This window comes from Ochotona princeps, chromosome 8 (genome assembly GCF_030435755.1).
Source record: "Ochotona princeps isolate mOchPri1 chromosome 8, mOchPri1.hap1, whole genome shotgun sequence".
NCBI classification, from domain to species: Eukaryota; Metazoa; Chordata; class Mammalia; order Lagomorpha; family Ochotonidae; genus Ochotona; species Ochotona princeps.
Window position 1 is genome coordinate 33,131,318 of NC_080839.1, and position 14,634 is coordinate 33,145,951.

Sequence of the window (14,634 nt, forward strand, 5' to 3'; positions counted from 1 at the left end):
TTTTATAAGTGTGACTTTAGTTGCAAATATTCATAAACACAAATATGTAAACATACAATATGATTGCCCCCTTATCCATTTCCTACCATACCAGAGTAGAAAACAAAACATTCAGGAATGTTTAAATGTCTACTTTTCTTTAGTAAATGAAACAATGTAAAGGATTTTTTAGCAGCTTTATTTTTTAGCTTTATTATTTAATTTTCTCCATTGCAGAGACCCACAGTCAAGTTCAGTGATAATACTGTTGTGATTGGTATTTTACTGAATATCATAATGGATGTTTGTTAGTGTTTTTCGCTATCCCTATAATGAGCATTCATGCTGTAAGATTTACTGAAATTTGGGGAATGAGCATGGATTTATTTAAAGTTGTGTATATTTTGCAAAATTGGGCTTTTGTTTCCTTCCCCTAAATATTGATAGGGACCAAAAAAAGAGTTGTATTTAAATTAATAGATAAGTGTTATTATTGGAATGGTCATAGTCTAAGGCCGAAAATTTGCAGGTGTAGCTGTTGTTGAAAACTCCATGCTGAATTTAGTTCTCTTTTCTCCTCTGTATTTATCTTGTCTCTAACTGCTAGAAGTTTGGTGCAACAGGCTCAGACTCATGCTATGTTCATACAACTACCTGAGTGAGAATTAAAGTTAGTAAGGAAGAGTCCCAAGTCAGATCAACTCATTCTAAATTTTTTCCAATTGTTTATTACCAGTTTCCAGCATAAATTTTTGATATTTTTCTTGTATTAATATTCTAAAAGGATTTTTTTCAAAATATGTTTCAAAAATATTTTGGGGGACCAGATGGTGGCTTAGTGGTATCATCGTCACCTGCAAGTGCCAGAATCTCCTATGGGCACTGATTTATGTCCTAACTGCTTCACTTCTCATTCCAGCTCCTGGTTTGTGGCCTGGGAAGGCAGTAGAGGATGGTCCAAAGCCTGTAGGACCCTTTACCCATGTGGGAGACCAGGAAGAAGCTTCTGGCTCTGAGTGTGAGAGAAGTTACCTTTCATCTGCAGGTGGCTGCAATGGCCAGTGATGGGACAGGCCAAAGCAAGGAGTTCCATTCTGGTCTCCCTTGGGAGTGCTGTGGTCCAAGCACTTGGACCATTGTCTGCTGCTTTTGCAGACCATTAGCAGAGAAGTGGATCGGAAGTGGAGCAACGAGTGCCCATATGTGATGTTGGCATCTCAATAGGTGGCTATATTCACTGTGTCACAATGCCAGCCTCCCAAAATATTATGTCCTTGGAAGGCAGAGAGCAACAAACTACCCCCAACCCCATTTGCTGATTTACTTCCCCCAAAGGCCCAGAAGAGCTGTGGTCAAAATCAAGAACTTTAGACTCAACCAAGATCTCAATCTATTGTAGCCAAATTTAATTATTGAGCCATCTCCTACCTTCCAGGTCTGTATTAGCAGAGAGCTGGATTCAAGAGCCCGAGCTGGAAATCAAACTTTAACTATTGTTGTATGGGACATGCATCCGTTAACCATGAGGTTAAGTGCCTGCTGCACCCAAGAGAAATCTTACGTTATCTCTTCAGAAACTGAGATGCGTGGAGCATGCCCTGGATGGCCTCTCTTACCCTCCCCTCAGGTCTTCACTTTTCCTTTCTTATCAAACTCTGCAAAAGCATGTTATTTTCCACAAAACTCTACAATATTCCTCTTGCAGAAGATTTCAGAACTTTAAAGAAATAGCAAGTATTGAGTAGCATACAGCTGTGTTTGAGACAGGTGCTTAATTCACCCTTTTGCTTCTCTACATACCAGTGTACTTTTTGCCCTTACTTATGCCCATTATATAATCCTAAAATGGGAATTGTGTAAAGAATTATTTTTGCATTTTAGAAATCACATAACCAATTCTAATTCAATGACAGGTAATTGAAATGTCAATGTCTTATGAAGCATTGAACTCAGTTCTGTGTAGATCTGGCTTCTTCACAAAGCTATGTAATCCTTTAACTTGGCTGGTTACCTCAGTTAGCTAATTGCATTAGCTTTCTCACTTCTTTCTTAGCTAAAACACCTAAGAAAGTAAAATACTTAGGAAGCTGTCAGATTTAGTTCTGATCACAGTTTTGGTGGTTTGTGTTAGTCTGGCACTCAAAGGAGGGGAAAACACCAGAGAACTGGGACCATATGGTAAGTCACAAAACAGACTGGGAGTGAGTGGACTTTTCTCTTAAAGCCAGCATGATTAGCCCGGTAAGGTAATCGCTCCTATCTAGGCATGTCTGAAAGGCTCCATCATCCAATAAGAAACTGTAATGGAATCAATCCTTACCTTTAACCTGTCATCACTCTGTGGTTAACATACGATGTTCTGTGTTTGAGGAATGAAATCTTCTTCAAAGCATAGCCCTAAGGATACAATGAATCCAGAGTTTGAAAGTGCAAATTTTAAGCTTCCTGTGACTTTAACTGTGTTTTCAAGACTCTGGGCATTCTTGGTTACAAAGTGGATAAAGCCCAAGTTTAAAAAAAGATGAAGAAGTTTGGCTATATACAGCCTTGTTAAGCAAATTATTTTGTCATTAGTGGTTTTTGTTTTGTGATGAAAATACATATGAATCTCACCAGAATTTAAAAGTGGGAATATTTTATTGCCAAGAACATAGACTTGTCTTAGGCAGAGTAGTGCTGCATTTACTTTATTACAAAAAGAACATTGTTAGAAAATAATCTCTAAAATATTAAACTATTGTTTTTACATATAAAAAGCAAAACCCCAAGATGATCTTGTTAATTTTGATAAGTGTTCTTGGGAAATAAAATGGAAACTTCTAGTTTTAGGATAATGTTACAAAAAGTGACTATTAGAAAACATAACAGTGGCCAACTTAACCAGTAATTACATCTTGTGCCAATTCTCTTTATAGTCATGAATTATAAGCATTTTATGTTATAACATCAGCATCTGTTTTTAATTTCCTTCAATTTTTGTAAATTTCAATGACTCTTTTTTTTACTTCATTCTGAGTAAGAGGTACTTATTTTTTAAGGGCAATAAAAGAAATTGACCCACTTTCAAACAATCATGATTTTCCAAATATGTGAAGGCATGAAAGTACTCATATTTTATCTACCTCAGTGATGTGAAGGGAAACTTCTGTTTCCTCATCAAGGCTGCTTTCAGCATTCTATGTAAGTCTTTATTACATCAAAAGTAATTTGTGTGATATATCCCTCCAATGCAATGTTGCTGCAGAGTATTCCTGAGCAAATAGGGTGGGCCATTACGGGATGTGCAATGATACATGAGTTATGAATTTATGTAGACGTGGGGGGAGTGGTGCTGACCAATACACAGGTTTCTATGGGTCTGGTGGGTTGTTAGGCTTTCTTGATGATCTGAAATCTACATTAGACAAAACTAACAGGATAAAATTCTTCAGAAACAGAAAGTGACTTTAAGATTATTACTTGCCACAGGTTGGAGTGGGTTTTTCTGTTTTGAATTACATTTGGCAACTCCAGGGACTGAGTGACTGAAAGATTCTTTGGTTTTTGGAGCTGTCTTAGAAAATCCCAGGAGAGAGAACTGAGGAGCTGATACAGCTAAACCTTCATTAGTATGTAAATGCCATTTATGTGTAGTTTATTGGAAGGTCAAAATGAAGTTTCACCCAGAATGCATTTGTCAGCACACATAGCATGCTGTTGTTGTTAAAGAGATGAGCAGTGAAATAGGTGGGAAGTCAATAATCTTGCATATTTTTCCTTTATGGTGATTATATCCTGTGGTTTGCAAAACCTAGCCTTTATACATTAATCCTTTAAGGATTAGCAATATGCAGCACACATATTTTATTTTTTATTATTTTTATTAGTGATTATTTTATTATCATTTTATGGTACAGTTCCATAGGCTCCTGGGATTTCCCTTATCCCCTCCCCATCTCCCCGGCCACGTAGTCCCCCTATATCATTACTATAATATAGTTCTTCATACACAGTCATATGTCCATCATTGCGGGCATGGACAATGGCAGAGAGTCCAGCATCCATTGTCAAGATATAGTAAACAGTTTCATTGTAAGTCCATCTTTGTCTGGAAGTAGAGATATATACTAAATTGTATCCTCACATCTGGATATGTTACTGTCCATTTCACGGCTACTGTACATCCCCTGAAATGAAAAGTCACAATACAAAATCAACAATAGGAAAAAAATAGAAGTTTACAATGCCATGGATTTGAATAACATGTTACTAGATATGACAGTCTCCATTACACAGCTACTGTACATCCCCTTAAATGAAAAACCACAAAGAATCTTCTGCAACACTAAAAGAGATAGCTATTTTTCTTACTTTGCATCTGATCTATTTTTTTAATTTATTTTTATTGGACAGTCAGATATACAGAGGAGGAGAGACAGAGAGGAAGATCTTCTGTCCATTCACTCCCCAAGTGGCTGCAATGGCTGGAGCTGAGCAAATCTGAAGCCAGGAGATAGGAGCCTCTTCCAGGTCTCCCACACGTGGGTTCCCGGGTCCCTTGACTGCTTTCCCAGGCCACAAGCAGGGAGCTGGATGGGAAGCGGGGCTGCCAGGATTAGAACTGGTGCCCACCTGGGATCCTGGTGTGTGTATGGTGAGGACTTTAGCCGCTAGGCTACTGCATTGGGCCCACATCTGGTCTCTCAAACTACCTACATGGCTACTCTTTCAGGCAGGCTTTCTAATGGTTTTAGGGACACACTCAGATTTTCTGAGCATGGTAGTTAAATTTCCTGTAATGGAGAAGTGTCAGGATTTCACCCACATCAGTGAAGAATGAACGTTGGGATTCTGGTGCTCATGTTTTATTTCGTTGTGGAATCTGAAACACATAAGGTCAGAGAGCTGCATAAATCATGGAGAATGACCAAATCTAGGTGATCATGTCTGTATTAATAAAAATAACTATACATTTTGCATGACTCAGCATTATATAGTGTGAATTTTAAACTGTCAGTATATGCCGTGTATGAAATGGTTGGAAACAGTTATAGCTCTTTTGATTATGCAACAGGATTGGACACTTGAAGAAATAATTACCAAAGGGGAAATGTTGAAGTCAGTTTTGTAATGTTTGAAAGGTCAGTGTCACCCAGGTGTGAATAACGATTTTCTATCCTGTTTCTGCCTTGTGAAGACTGGCGTGCAAGTTACCTCTGTAATAGCTAACTGGTACTCATTTCAGAGATTCAGAAAAGTTTCGTCATTATCAGCTGCTGGGCGTCATTGCTTCTCATTTTCTATTTTTGACTGATGCATTTTTCTTCGTTGTTTAGCTTCCAGGAAGTTAGAGATTACTGACAATTAAATTGGCATTACTTGGAATACACAACAAACTTCCAGAGGAAAAAAATTCATAAGTAAAATATTTCAATTTTCCATCTCCTAAAGTTAACATCAAAGTTTGGACAATTTTGTGAAATTTCCGTAATGTTTGATTCCTGGGAACGGAGTATACTTAGGTGAAGATCTTGGTGAAACCTGACAGGGACACGAGATCATGTTCAGTCAGTGTGTTTTGCTTCTGATTATTTTAGTAGGAATAGAGTTTGGCCATAGAAAACTATGAAATTTAGGGACTTTTTTTCGATTTTTTATCTGTTATGTTAATGAGAACAGAAATTTTGGAGTTAGACATTATGATAATTATCTAATTTAAGTAAAATAATAATTTGTTCCATGTGATGCAGTGTTTTTCTCAGTATTAATGACACACCCACACCCACACATATACATATAATACACACATACTTGTGTTTAACAAAGGCACAGTGTTCAAAACTCAGGATTTGAAGTTCAACAGTTTACGTACTTGGAAGACCATGGTAGTTACTTATTTCACAGGTAAAATCCATGAAACAATTAAGCAACCTCACTTTGTTATTTTGTCACCTGTATCTTTTAGGTAGCTTGAGAATATTATCATTTTGCTGAAGACTGAGCAGAGTGCGTGTTAGGTGTCAGGAGTAGGACCATAGATGGTTTTTACTTTCCCCTCGCTACAGATGCATGTTGTAACCTGCCATTGTGGTCATTGTGGATCATTTCATTAAGTTTCTTGTTCTATCTGCTTCACTGCGATTGGGAAACAGTATTTTTCTGAGTGATTGTACCATGTTGTTCCAAATATAAGGCCACCCAGAATAGAAGGCAACCTCCAACTAAAAACAGCTCAAATATGGAGAAAGGCTGGGGGCCCAGAGCCCGGCGGGTCTTGCAGTGGTGGCAAGGGTGCCGAGGAATAGGACGATGCCTGCCCACTCTGCCGGTGAGTGAAGAGTCAGCTGGCTGCCCTACCAGGTAGCTTCTGCTGCTAGAGCGAAAGGTTGCACTGGTTCGGGGAGAATAAGGCCATTCACCATTATTGGCTATGTGACCCTGGGGAGGGAGGAGGCACTTTGACCTCCTCAACATTCACCTGCAGATTTTTTTCCCCCCCGAGCCTGCAGGTTGAGCAACCCCAAATGGAAGGAACAGAAAAAGAAATATCTGTGACCATGAAAATGAGCACCCTGATGATATCTCTAGAACAGCTTGGAAAATTATTCCTGGTCTTTTCCAATTGACTAGTGAGCGAGAGGTGGTGCATAGGGGCCATGTGCAGCTTGAACACAATGTCAATCCAAGCACTTCACCAGGCCTCACCCTGTTGAGCCTCTGCCCAGGTGACAGTGGCTGCATTCAACATCTTTTATCTGTTGAACTCTGTAGTGGAGAGACTATGCCTCTGAAATAACTCATTTTTTATTTTTAATTTTCAGAGGCTTATCAAAAAATCATTTAAAAAATACCCAAGCAACTAAAGGTGGCACATTTCCAATTTTCTTTTTAGACTTTCAATCTTGATTCAGCCTGCAGACGTTTAAATAGTCTTAACATTATGGAAATAAACTCCAAGGCACTGTTTAAAATTATTTGGTGTTCAGTGGCTATCTGTTGGTCGACTGGAAGTCAACTGAACCTATATAATTTCCTAAATAATGGTCTTATTCTACTGAGAACATAGAAGATGTCTTAGTCTGTGGTACTAATCAATGTGTAATACAATGAGGTGCTTGATGTTGTTGTTCAAGGAAACTATTTAGCCCCTCTTGGCATTACATTTTACCAGTTGGGTATTTAAGTACTTTGGTTGATCACTAGTGCATGGGTCTCAAAATACTTAGCATTCAAGCATTAAATTGCTATTTTTATTTCCCTACTCTTCCGTACAATACTGTATACTCTAGGCAAGATCCTATTGTAGCCTTTTTAAGAAATGAAGCAATTATTTATTAAAGCAAATAATGGCAACTGGCCAATATGACTTGGTTTAGAGAGGCTATTTATATTGATTTTAGCAATTTTCTCTTCTAAAATATAGAGGCTCAGGGAAAAAGCAGATTTGCTCTAGTATTGCTATGCATACCTTTTTTTTTTTTTTTTGCCAAATCTGCAAAGAAAAATCTAAACTTGGGAACTCAAGTGCTCCAGAGTTCATAAACATGGTGCCAGTTAAGAAGAGGAAATAACCACCACAGGACAGGGGTTACTTAAAAACTTCCTTTTGTAACTCCCAAGTTCTTGTACAATTTGAGCTGTTCATGCTTGAGTGGTGAGGGAAAGGGAAAGGTTGTACCTTCCCTCTCAGCATTTTAACATTTTCCCTTTATTATTTGCATCAGACTTTATGTTGCTGGTCACATCTGAGCTACAAATACCAGAAAGCAAATCTTGCCATTTCTATGTCCAGAGGAGATTAGAACTGTCTTATGCCACCACTTGCTATTAATTTATTAGCAACAGAGGACAGAAATAGGACATTCCTCTTTAAAGCCACCTGGGGCAGAACTTGATTAAAGAAGAAATAACAAGAGAATGCTTGAAATTGAATCAGTAATTATTTCCTTAAAAATGAATATTGATTGTAGCTTTCCCTGTAAAAAGTGTGGTTCACATATACCCCTTATCTGTAACTGTTGCCTCTGCAGCATTTCTCTTTCTCAAAATTTACATTGTAAATGTTGACCTGCATTGCTGCAGATTCATACCCCAAAGTGCTGAGGTTTCTCCTAGGTGAATTTACATGATACACCGTCACTGACTCCTATTCAGGGAGTATGGACAGAATCAATTCCAATAGAGCAGTTATTAGTCTAGTATAAATGCCGACTGATTAAAAATGAGAGTTAGTAACTGCTACATTTCATTTTTGTGCTGATCCATTGGCCTTCCCCAAGCAACCTGTAGAAATTTCCAGTTCTAATCCCATAGGTCAAATTAAATATGCTGGAATTCTGATTTCTTACCAGTTAAGTTGAAGAATCACTGAAGAAAAAAATATATAGAAATTACCTATTTGTGCATTTTTCAAAAAGCCAGAAAGCAACAGCATCATTTAAGGTCAAATTACTTAAACCTCATTAGAAAACGCTCTACTGTGTTTTGTAGAGTGTTGTCATAATGCCAGGACTTGCTTTGTCTGCATTTTCTGATTTGGATGGAACATGGCATTTGGCCGGCTGAGTGAGCATACTGAACTCAGCTGTGGTGTAACTCAAATGCCTTGTTTTTGAGTAATTTAGTTTCAAAACTCACTCTTGAAATACTCTTCATGTCCATTCTTGGGGGAATTTCTCTCTGTAAAGCAGAGATGACATCTAGTAATGTGTGGAGAAGCGCTTTGGTTAAGATTTTTTGGCTGGTCAAACAGCAAGTATATTCCACCTAATGTTTTCTGACTATCCAAAGATGCTATCAAGCTGTTAAGAGTGGCTAAATTTCATTTGGCAGTGAAATTGAGATATTGAATGACATCTATGTAGTTATGAACGACTTTTGTTTTAATAACAAAGTTGTTGGTTTTCTACTAAGGGTTCTTTTAGGTTGTCATCAGGGGCTGATGGGAATAACAGTTCACCCAACTCTCCTGCTAGCTTCAGTGGACATGCCACACCTTCTCAGCAGCCTGAACCCGTGGTACATTCTCTTAAGGTAACCGACCTTGTGCAACCATTTATCTAGACCTTCAGTTGTTTTGTGGCTTGTTTGCTGTGGTCTGATAGCCCTCACAGTCTTTCTTTAACCATAGATACTTTATGTTCTTGACCTTGTGTGGAGTAACATTTTAATCTTAATTTGTGACCTATGATTTTCATCTTTTTTAAAGCAGCTTGCGTACTTATGATTGCTCCTGGTTGTATCATTTTGTTTGAAGTAATGTGACTCATACCAGTCTGCATTGAAGTTCAAGTCTGACATGCATGTGTATCCATATGTGCAAAATACTGCGGCAGGTATTTTATGTGCAATGTGTTTAGCATGGATGTCTTCAAATGTAGGGAGTAAGAGGTGGTCAAAATAAAGGGGGGAACCATGTATGCAGGGAGTATGTTGTGCAACTTACGGTGAACAAAAATCTACAAAGTTGAAATCAGATTTTTACTTAGTGCTATTTTATAAGGTATTGGAAAAGTGATTTGACTGACATTTATCATTTTAACCAATAATTAGCTTCCCAGTCTAATAAAGTGGCATAATTGTGTGTGTATATACGTTATTATCTAAGAGAAGAAATTAATCCCAGCAACAGAAGTGCTTGAAGATTGAGCCAGTTACTTAAAGGTGATCAACTCCAAAATATGAAACATTGTTCTGAATAATTCCCATATATAGCCTTGCCCCCGCCCCCCTTTGGAGCCGTAAATTGGGTAGAGTGCCTCAATTCTTTTCCCACATGTACTTTATAACCTTCCTTCCAATGGTTTGTTTCAGAATGATTCATTATTAGAGTGAAGCTGTACTTTTGGGGGAAGGCAACCCAACACTTCTCTTGGTGTACGTAAGCAAGCGGGAGAGAACCCCCCCAAATTGGAGGCTTTGTTCTGCATTTTAGTACAGTTGGCTCATCCACTAGTGAGCCACTTCCTCTCCCCAATAGCAGTTGATACGAAATTTAGCAGGAATTTTCAGTAGCTATCAAAAGCACTCTAAAAGTGGGAAACGGACCAGAAAATGGCTTCAACATTGCAATGTTAGAGTGTGTCTGCACATATTCCAAAAGCAGTACTTGTCACTATTTAAAGTATGTGCATGCCATTTTGACTGGCTGCCTTTTTAAATGGCAGCTGCTCTTTGAATCTTATGGTCATAGGCAGTTGCAATGGGATTTTTCCTTCATTCTCAAGAGCTGTTAGCGTGGCCTACAGTGAGTGGAGGACAAAGAAAAGTTCTTACAATTTTGAAAAGTTTGAATGAAAACAAAAATGATCCTGAGAGGAGACAATGTAATAACAACTGAAATGCATAATTCAAACAATTGCTGAGTTGCTCATTTTCTAATCTATTGCAAGCTCCAGGTCCCGATAAACCCAATGGTTATGGTTTGTGGGAAGATGCTGTGTATCAGATGAAGAAACTAGCTCATTTGTTATAGTTTCCTGCTTTAAAATGCATAACTATTAATTGGAACTTCCTTTCCATTTTGGAATTAACTGATTTGAAGTACACACTTGCGATATTACAAATGAAATTTGTAGAATATGTTCAAGGAGCTCTTCAAGCTGTATGAATATTCACTGAGCACAAACATTGATTTCTTCTAAGTACATAAAAGATGTGAATTAGCTGTAAAGTGAGCTATAAGAAGTGATAATTACCAATAACTAGGAGTTTAGAATAGTTTATTAGATTATATATTTACAGAATTAAACTCTAGTCAGTTTCAGTGTTTGTGAACTTGACATTAAGGTTACATTTTAAAAGGCATTGAAAAGGCTTACTATGGTTAATTCTCTACTGGTACAGGTTCTAAGGTGACAGTGTTAGCTGTCAAAATCAGCACTGACCATGAGGACAGTGGAACCCCCAGCAGGACAGTTTTCTGGGAGCTTTTAGGAACAATAATTGTATTGGCTGCATAAATGCTCTGGTTTCTCAAAGCCAAAGTTTTGCTTCCTTTCCTACTACTGAAAGCATCCATCTGAGAAATTTGGACATATTTTCTATCCATTTAGGGCAAATTTAGATGAGTGGTAACAGATCACTAAACTTATATAAAAACGTTTAATCTCTGGACATCTTACTTAACGGAAAAATATTTAAACTGTTTGAATATTTTCTCTGAAACACTAGTATATCTCTTCGCTGCTATGAAAGAACCATCTTTGTTTTAGGCTGTGGTTACATGCTCAAGCAAGAACTGTGAAATCAATAGATCTTATGGGCATAGCCTTAGGTTCTGAGTAATTTTATCTGTCACTGTCATCTTTTCTGTAGGCCCGGTCTACATATCACCTGGACTATTTGGCATATATGATTATGTCTATTGTTTGCCATTACACTGATTATCTTCAAATAGTTTGTACTGCTAGATTGCTTTAATAACAAATTAAATGCACCTCATTAGTGTACATGTGAATGAATTCGATTGGCTATTAGTGATACAATGGATTGCTTTTAATGTCCATCTGAAAACTTAGTAGAATTCATTCCAGATAGGTTTCAGGACAATTAACGGCTTTTAAAAGCCTCTGCCATTTGCTAATCCACTTTGATATGCAGACACGGAGAAAAGTAAAGGTTTTACAGGGTAGAGCTCCTTGATGCTTTTATTCTAACTAACAAGTTGTTTTTCCATGTGAAATTTGCTTTTGTTTTTCAACAAATCCAGGTCTTGGATGTTGAGGAAACTGTAGATCGCCAACAGGGTAAAGAGTATGAACATGACCTTAGTGAGACAGAAAAAGCTATAGTCAGAGAAATGTGCAATGTAAGTTTGATGTGCTTCATTGTGTATTCTGTGTTGAAAGCCTCATCATAGCTTAGCTATCGCTTTATGAAGACCTGCTTTCTAAAATGCTGACCAAATGCATCTGCTTTATGTGAAAATAGAACCAATTCTCCTGTTTCTTTTCTTTAGCCTGTTTTACTGCATTTTTTAACGTAACAAGATTCTGTTAGTAAGTGTTCAGAATAGAGATCATCAGGCAAGTCTCTATTCCAAACAAAATTATGAACACTTCCACTATAGAACTTACTGCCTAAAACATGTAATGCTAATTTTGATTAAATAACTTTCATATACCTTTAAGTCTTTAAAGATTGAGATTTAAAAATGGAAATGAAATGCAGCCTCTTCATTATTAGAAGTCAACAGCTTAGTTGGCAATACTTGCTATTTATGTACGATCAGTGTGCTCCATGTCACGCAACATATTGTCTTGCATGCAGTGATTGACCAAACCTGAGAAAAAAATAGCCACGTGAGATAACTGAACAAAGAGAAATCTACCCATGAAGTATGTAACACAATAGAAAGATGGAAAAGTATGTTTACATGATGGATATCCAAGGTGATTATTAGTTTTTGCATATTATGCCTGGATATACATTTAAAGAGCTAAATGGAATAGTGGTTAAGTCATTTCTTAATGCAAACATTAGTTAGGATTGGTTTTATGTGGTTTCATACGTGGGTACTTGTAAATGGTCCTGGAAAATGGAATTGAAACATATTATTTTGGTGCAAAACATTTGAAATCTCTACATTTTTTCACATTACATATTTGCTACAAATTTTGAGGCACCCTATATTATAGTGTATCTTCTGACTGTTGATTAGCTTGGTTATCAGAATTACCTAGCAGTGCCCATTGGATTGAGCTATATTAGGACCAGATTTTCTTCATGTACCTTATGAAGATGTTTCTGGAATCCAGTAATGTTACATAAGATGTCATATGGGCATCGTGGATGCTCTTTATGGCCCTTCTCAAGCTATGTTTCCTTTCTGCATCTCCTTTGTTGTCTGCTTCTCTAAGTCACTAGTATTTGTTGCCATGATACACTTAACACATCACTGTTCCTTATGACTATTGAGCTTGTGTTTAATTCAAATTGAAACTACAAGTTGCATGCCTATGAATGTATGAATCTTCCCATCTGTTGACTATGGAAGGAGCAATACAGTTCACCCAAGAAGTATTGACTAAGGGACCAATGCCCGAGAAATACCAAGTGTTGGGAGTTTCTAATCGGATGTCTGAGTTACCTTACGAATTGCCCAGTGTCAGTTATCTTCCAACACTCATCCCTTACTTAAACTTTCCAGAAATCAAGTTGTTAAATCATGTTCTAGTGAGCAGTGAACTCAGGGATATGCCCACATTACCTTTGAGGACAAGCTCTTGTGTTTTCTCTGCTGTGTGTCTTACAGAGACTACACTGTTAAGTTTCAGAATTTCTGTGAAGAAATGCCCCTTCTTCCCTCTCTCCTTCACTGGAAAATGCTTGTGTTCAATAACAAACCTGCTACTGGGCTTAATCTAGATTAGTTTTTTGTTCATCTTCACAGTTTTTTCCCAAAAAATCACCATGTGGTAGCATTTATGTATTATAGGTATTAAATGTTTACATATATACAATCATATAGGTATATAAATATATGTAAACACTTATAATTGCAGGATATTGAAGTTTTGCCCTCCTTATAACCTTTGAAAGTTTAGGGTATCTTTCATCTCCAGATTGAGAAAATTGTCAACCAACATAAATCTGACCTATACCTGAACATAACCTAGAAGAAATGGTGTTTTAAAAATGATTGTCACTACCATAAATTCTATGACCATGAAAAAGAAACCGTAAAGATACAGAAAAATGCTGAGTTCAAGTTCTTCGGAATAGTAACTCCATAATACATAGAATCCCTATTAGAAGAACTATTTGCTTTTATAATGTTGCAAAAGTATAAAGCTTTTTCCTGACACAAAATGAGTTGTTTAACCCTTGTGGAAGTCAATAGAAGTTTTACCATAGTTTCTGGTGTTCTTCCTGGATATGAATTGTTGCCACATACATAGACTTATCCATACCACCATCATGTTGGTGGGTGACCATTTATACTGTGCTATAGAAATAAACATACTTTCAGGCATAAGAAAATATATCATTTTAGACACTATTTTATTTTACCTTTGTCTGTTTGGCTCTTGTAAATTCCTTGCAGACAGCTGAAATACTTGACTAGTAACTATATCTCTCAGAATCTTAAACACATGGAGTTTGCTTTTTGTAGTCACTACTTCTGTGTCCTCTTTTGGATCCTTTTTATTTTGGAGCTCTGTCTCTTGTGAGAGTTTACCTACACCATGTAGCAGTAGAGCTATGTTAAGATACATTGTGTTGCACATTTGAGCAGATAGACTTTTCAGTATTAACTGTAATGCTTTGGGTCTATGATTCATGTGAGGGCTTCAAGCATGTATTTCCTCATTCTAAACCAAACAAAACACGTGGGGCTAATACTGCTACCTTCAGAGGCTAGGGAAGTAAAGTTTCTTGATTCACTGTTAAGGAATTTGGCTCAAGACCACCAAAGGATTCTCATATTCCTTTGTGGATTGCTTGAGCAGTTCACAGAATTCCTTTCCAAATTGTTAATAAGCATAACTATAGCTCTCTTCAAGTATGAATGGATGTTTATCATTTAGTAATGTCTGTTGAAACAGACTAGTAGTAGTAGTCTTCAAATGAAATTCCTGTTAATGGTACTGGTAAAACACATCCACTAGTTCAAAGCAAAAGCAAACTAGAAAGCAGTGTTTTCCATGAATAAGAAAGTGGTTTTCTGTCTTA

The 14,634-nt window shown here is 37.2% G+C and overlaps 1 protein-coding gene across 7 annotated transcripts in view; it reads left to right on the top strand.

Moving 5' to 3' along the window:
- The window catches only part of CCDC85A (coiled-coil domain containing 85A), a 193,687-nt gene that overhangs the window by 176,505 nt on the left and 2,548 nt on the right, over nucleotides 1–14,634 (top strand). Inside the window, exons 4-5 of one of the 7 annotated variants that reach the window (XM_058667818.1) lie at nucleotides 8,872–8,991; nucleotides 11,669–11,767. The exons of 4 other annotated variants lie outside the window; for them this stretch is intronic. In XM_058667818.1, the coding sequence (XP_058523801.1) occupies nucleotides 8,872–8,991; nucleotides 11,669–11,767 (219 nt within the window). Of the gene's footprint in view, nucleotides 1–8,871; nucleotides 8,992–11,668; nucleotides 11,768–14,634 lie in introns of those variants that run through there. 2 more of the 7 variants (XR_009245958.1, XM_058667813.1) reach the window with 2 other exon arrangements.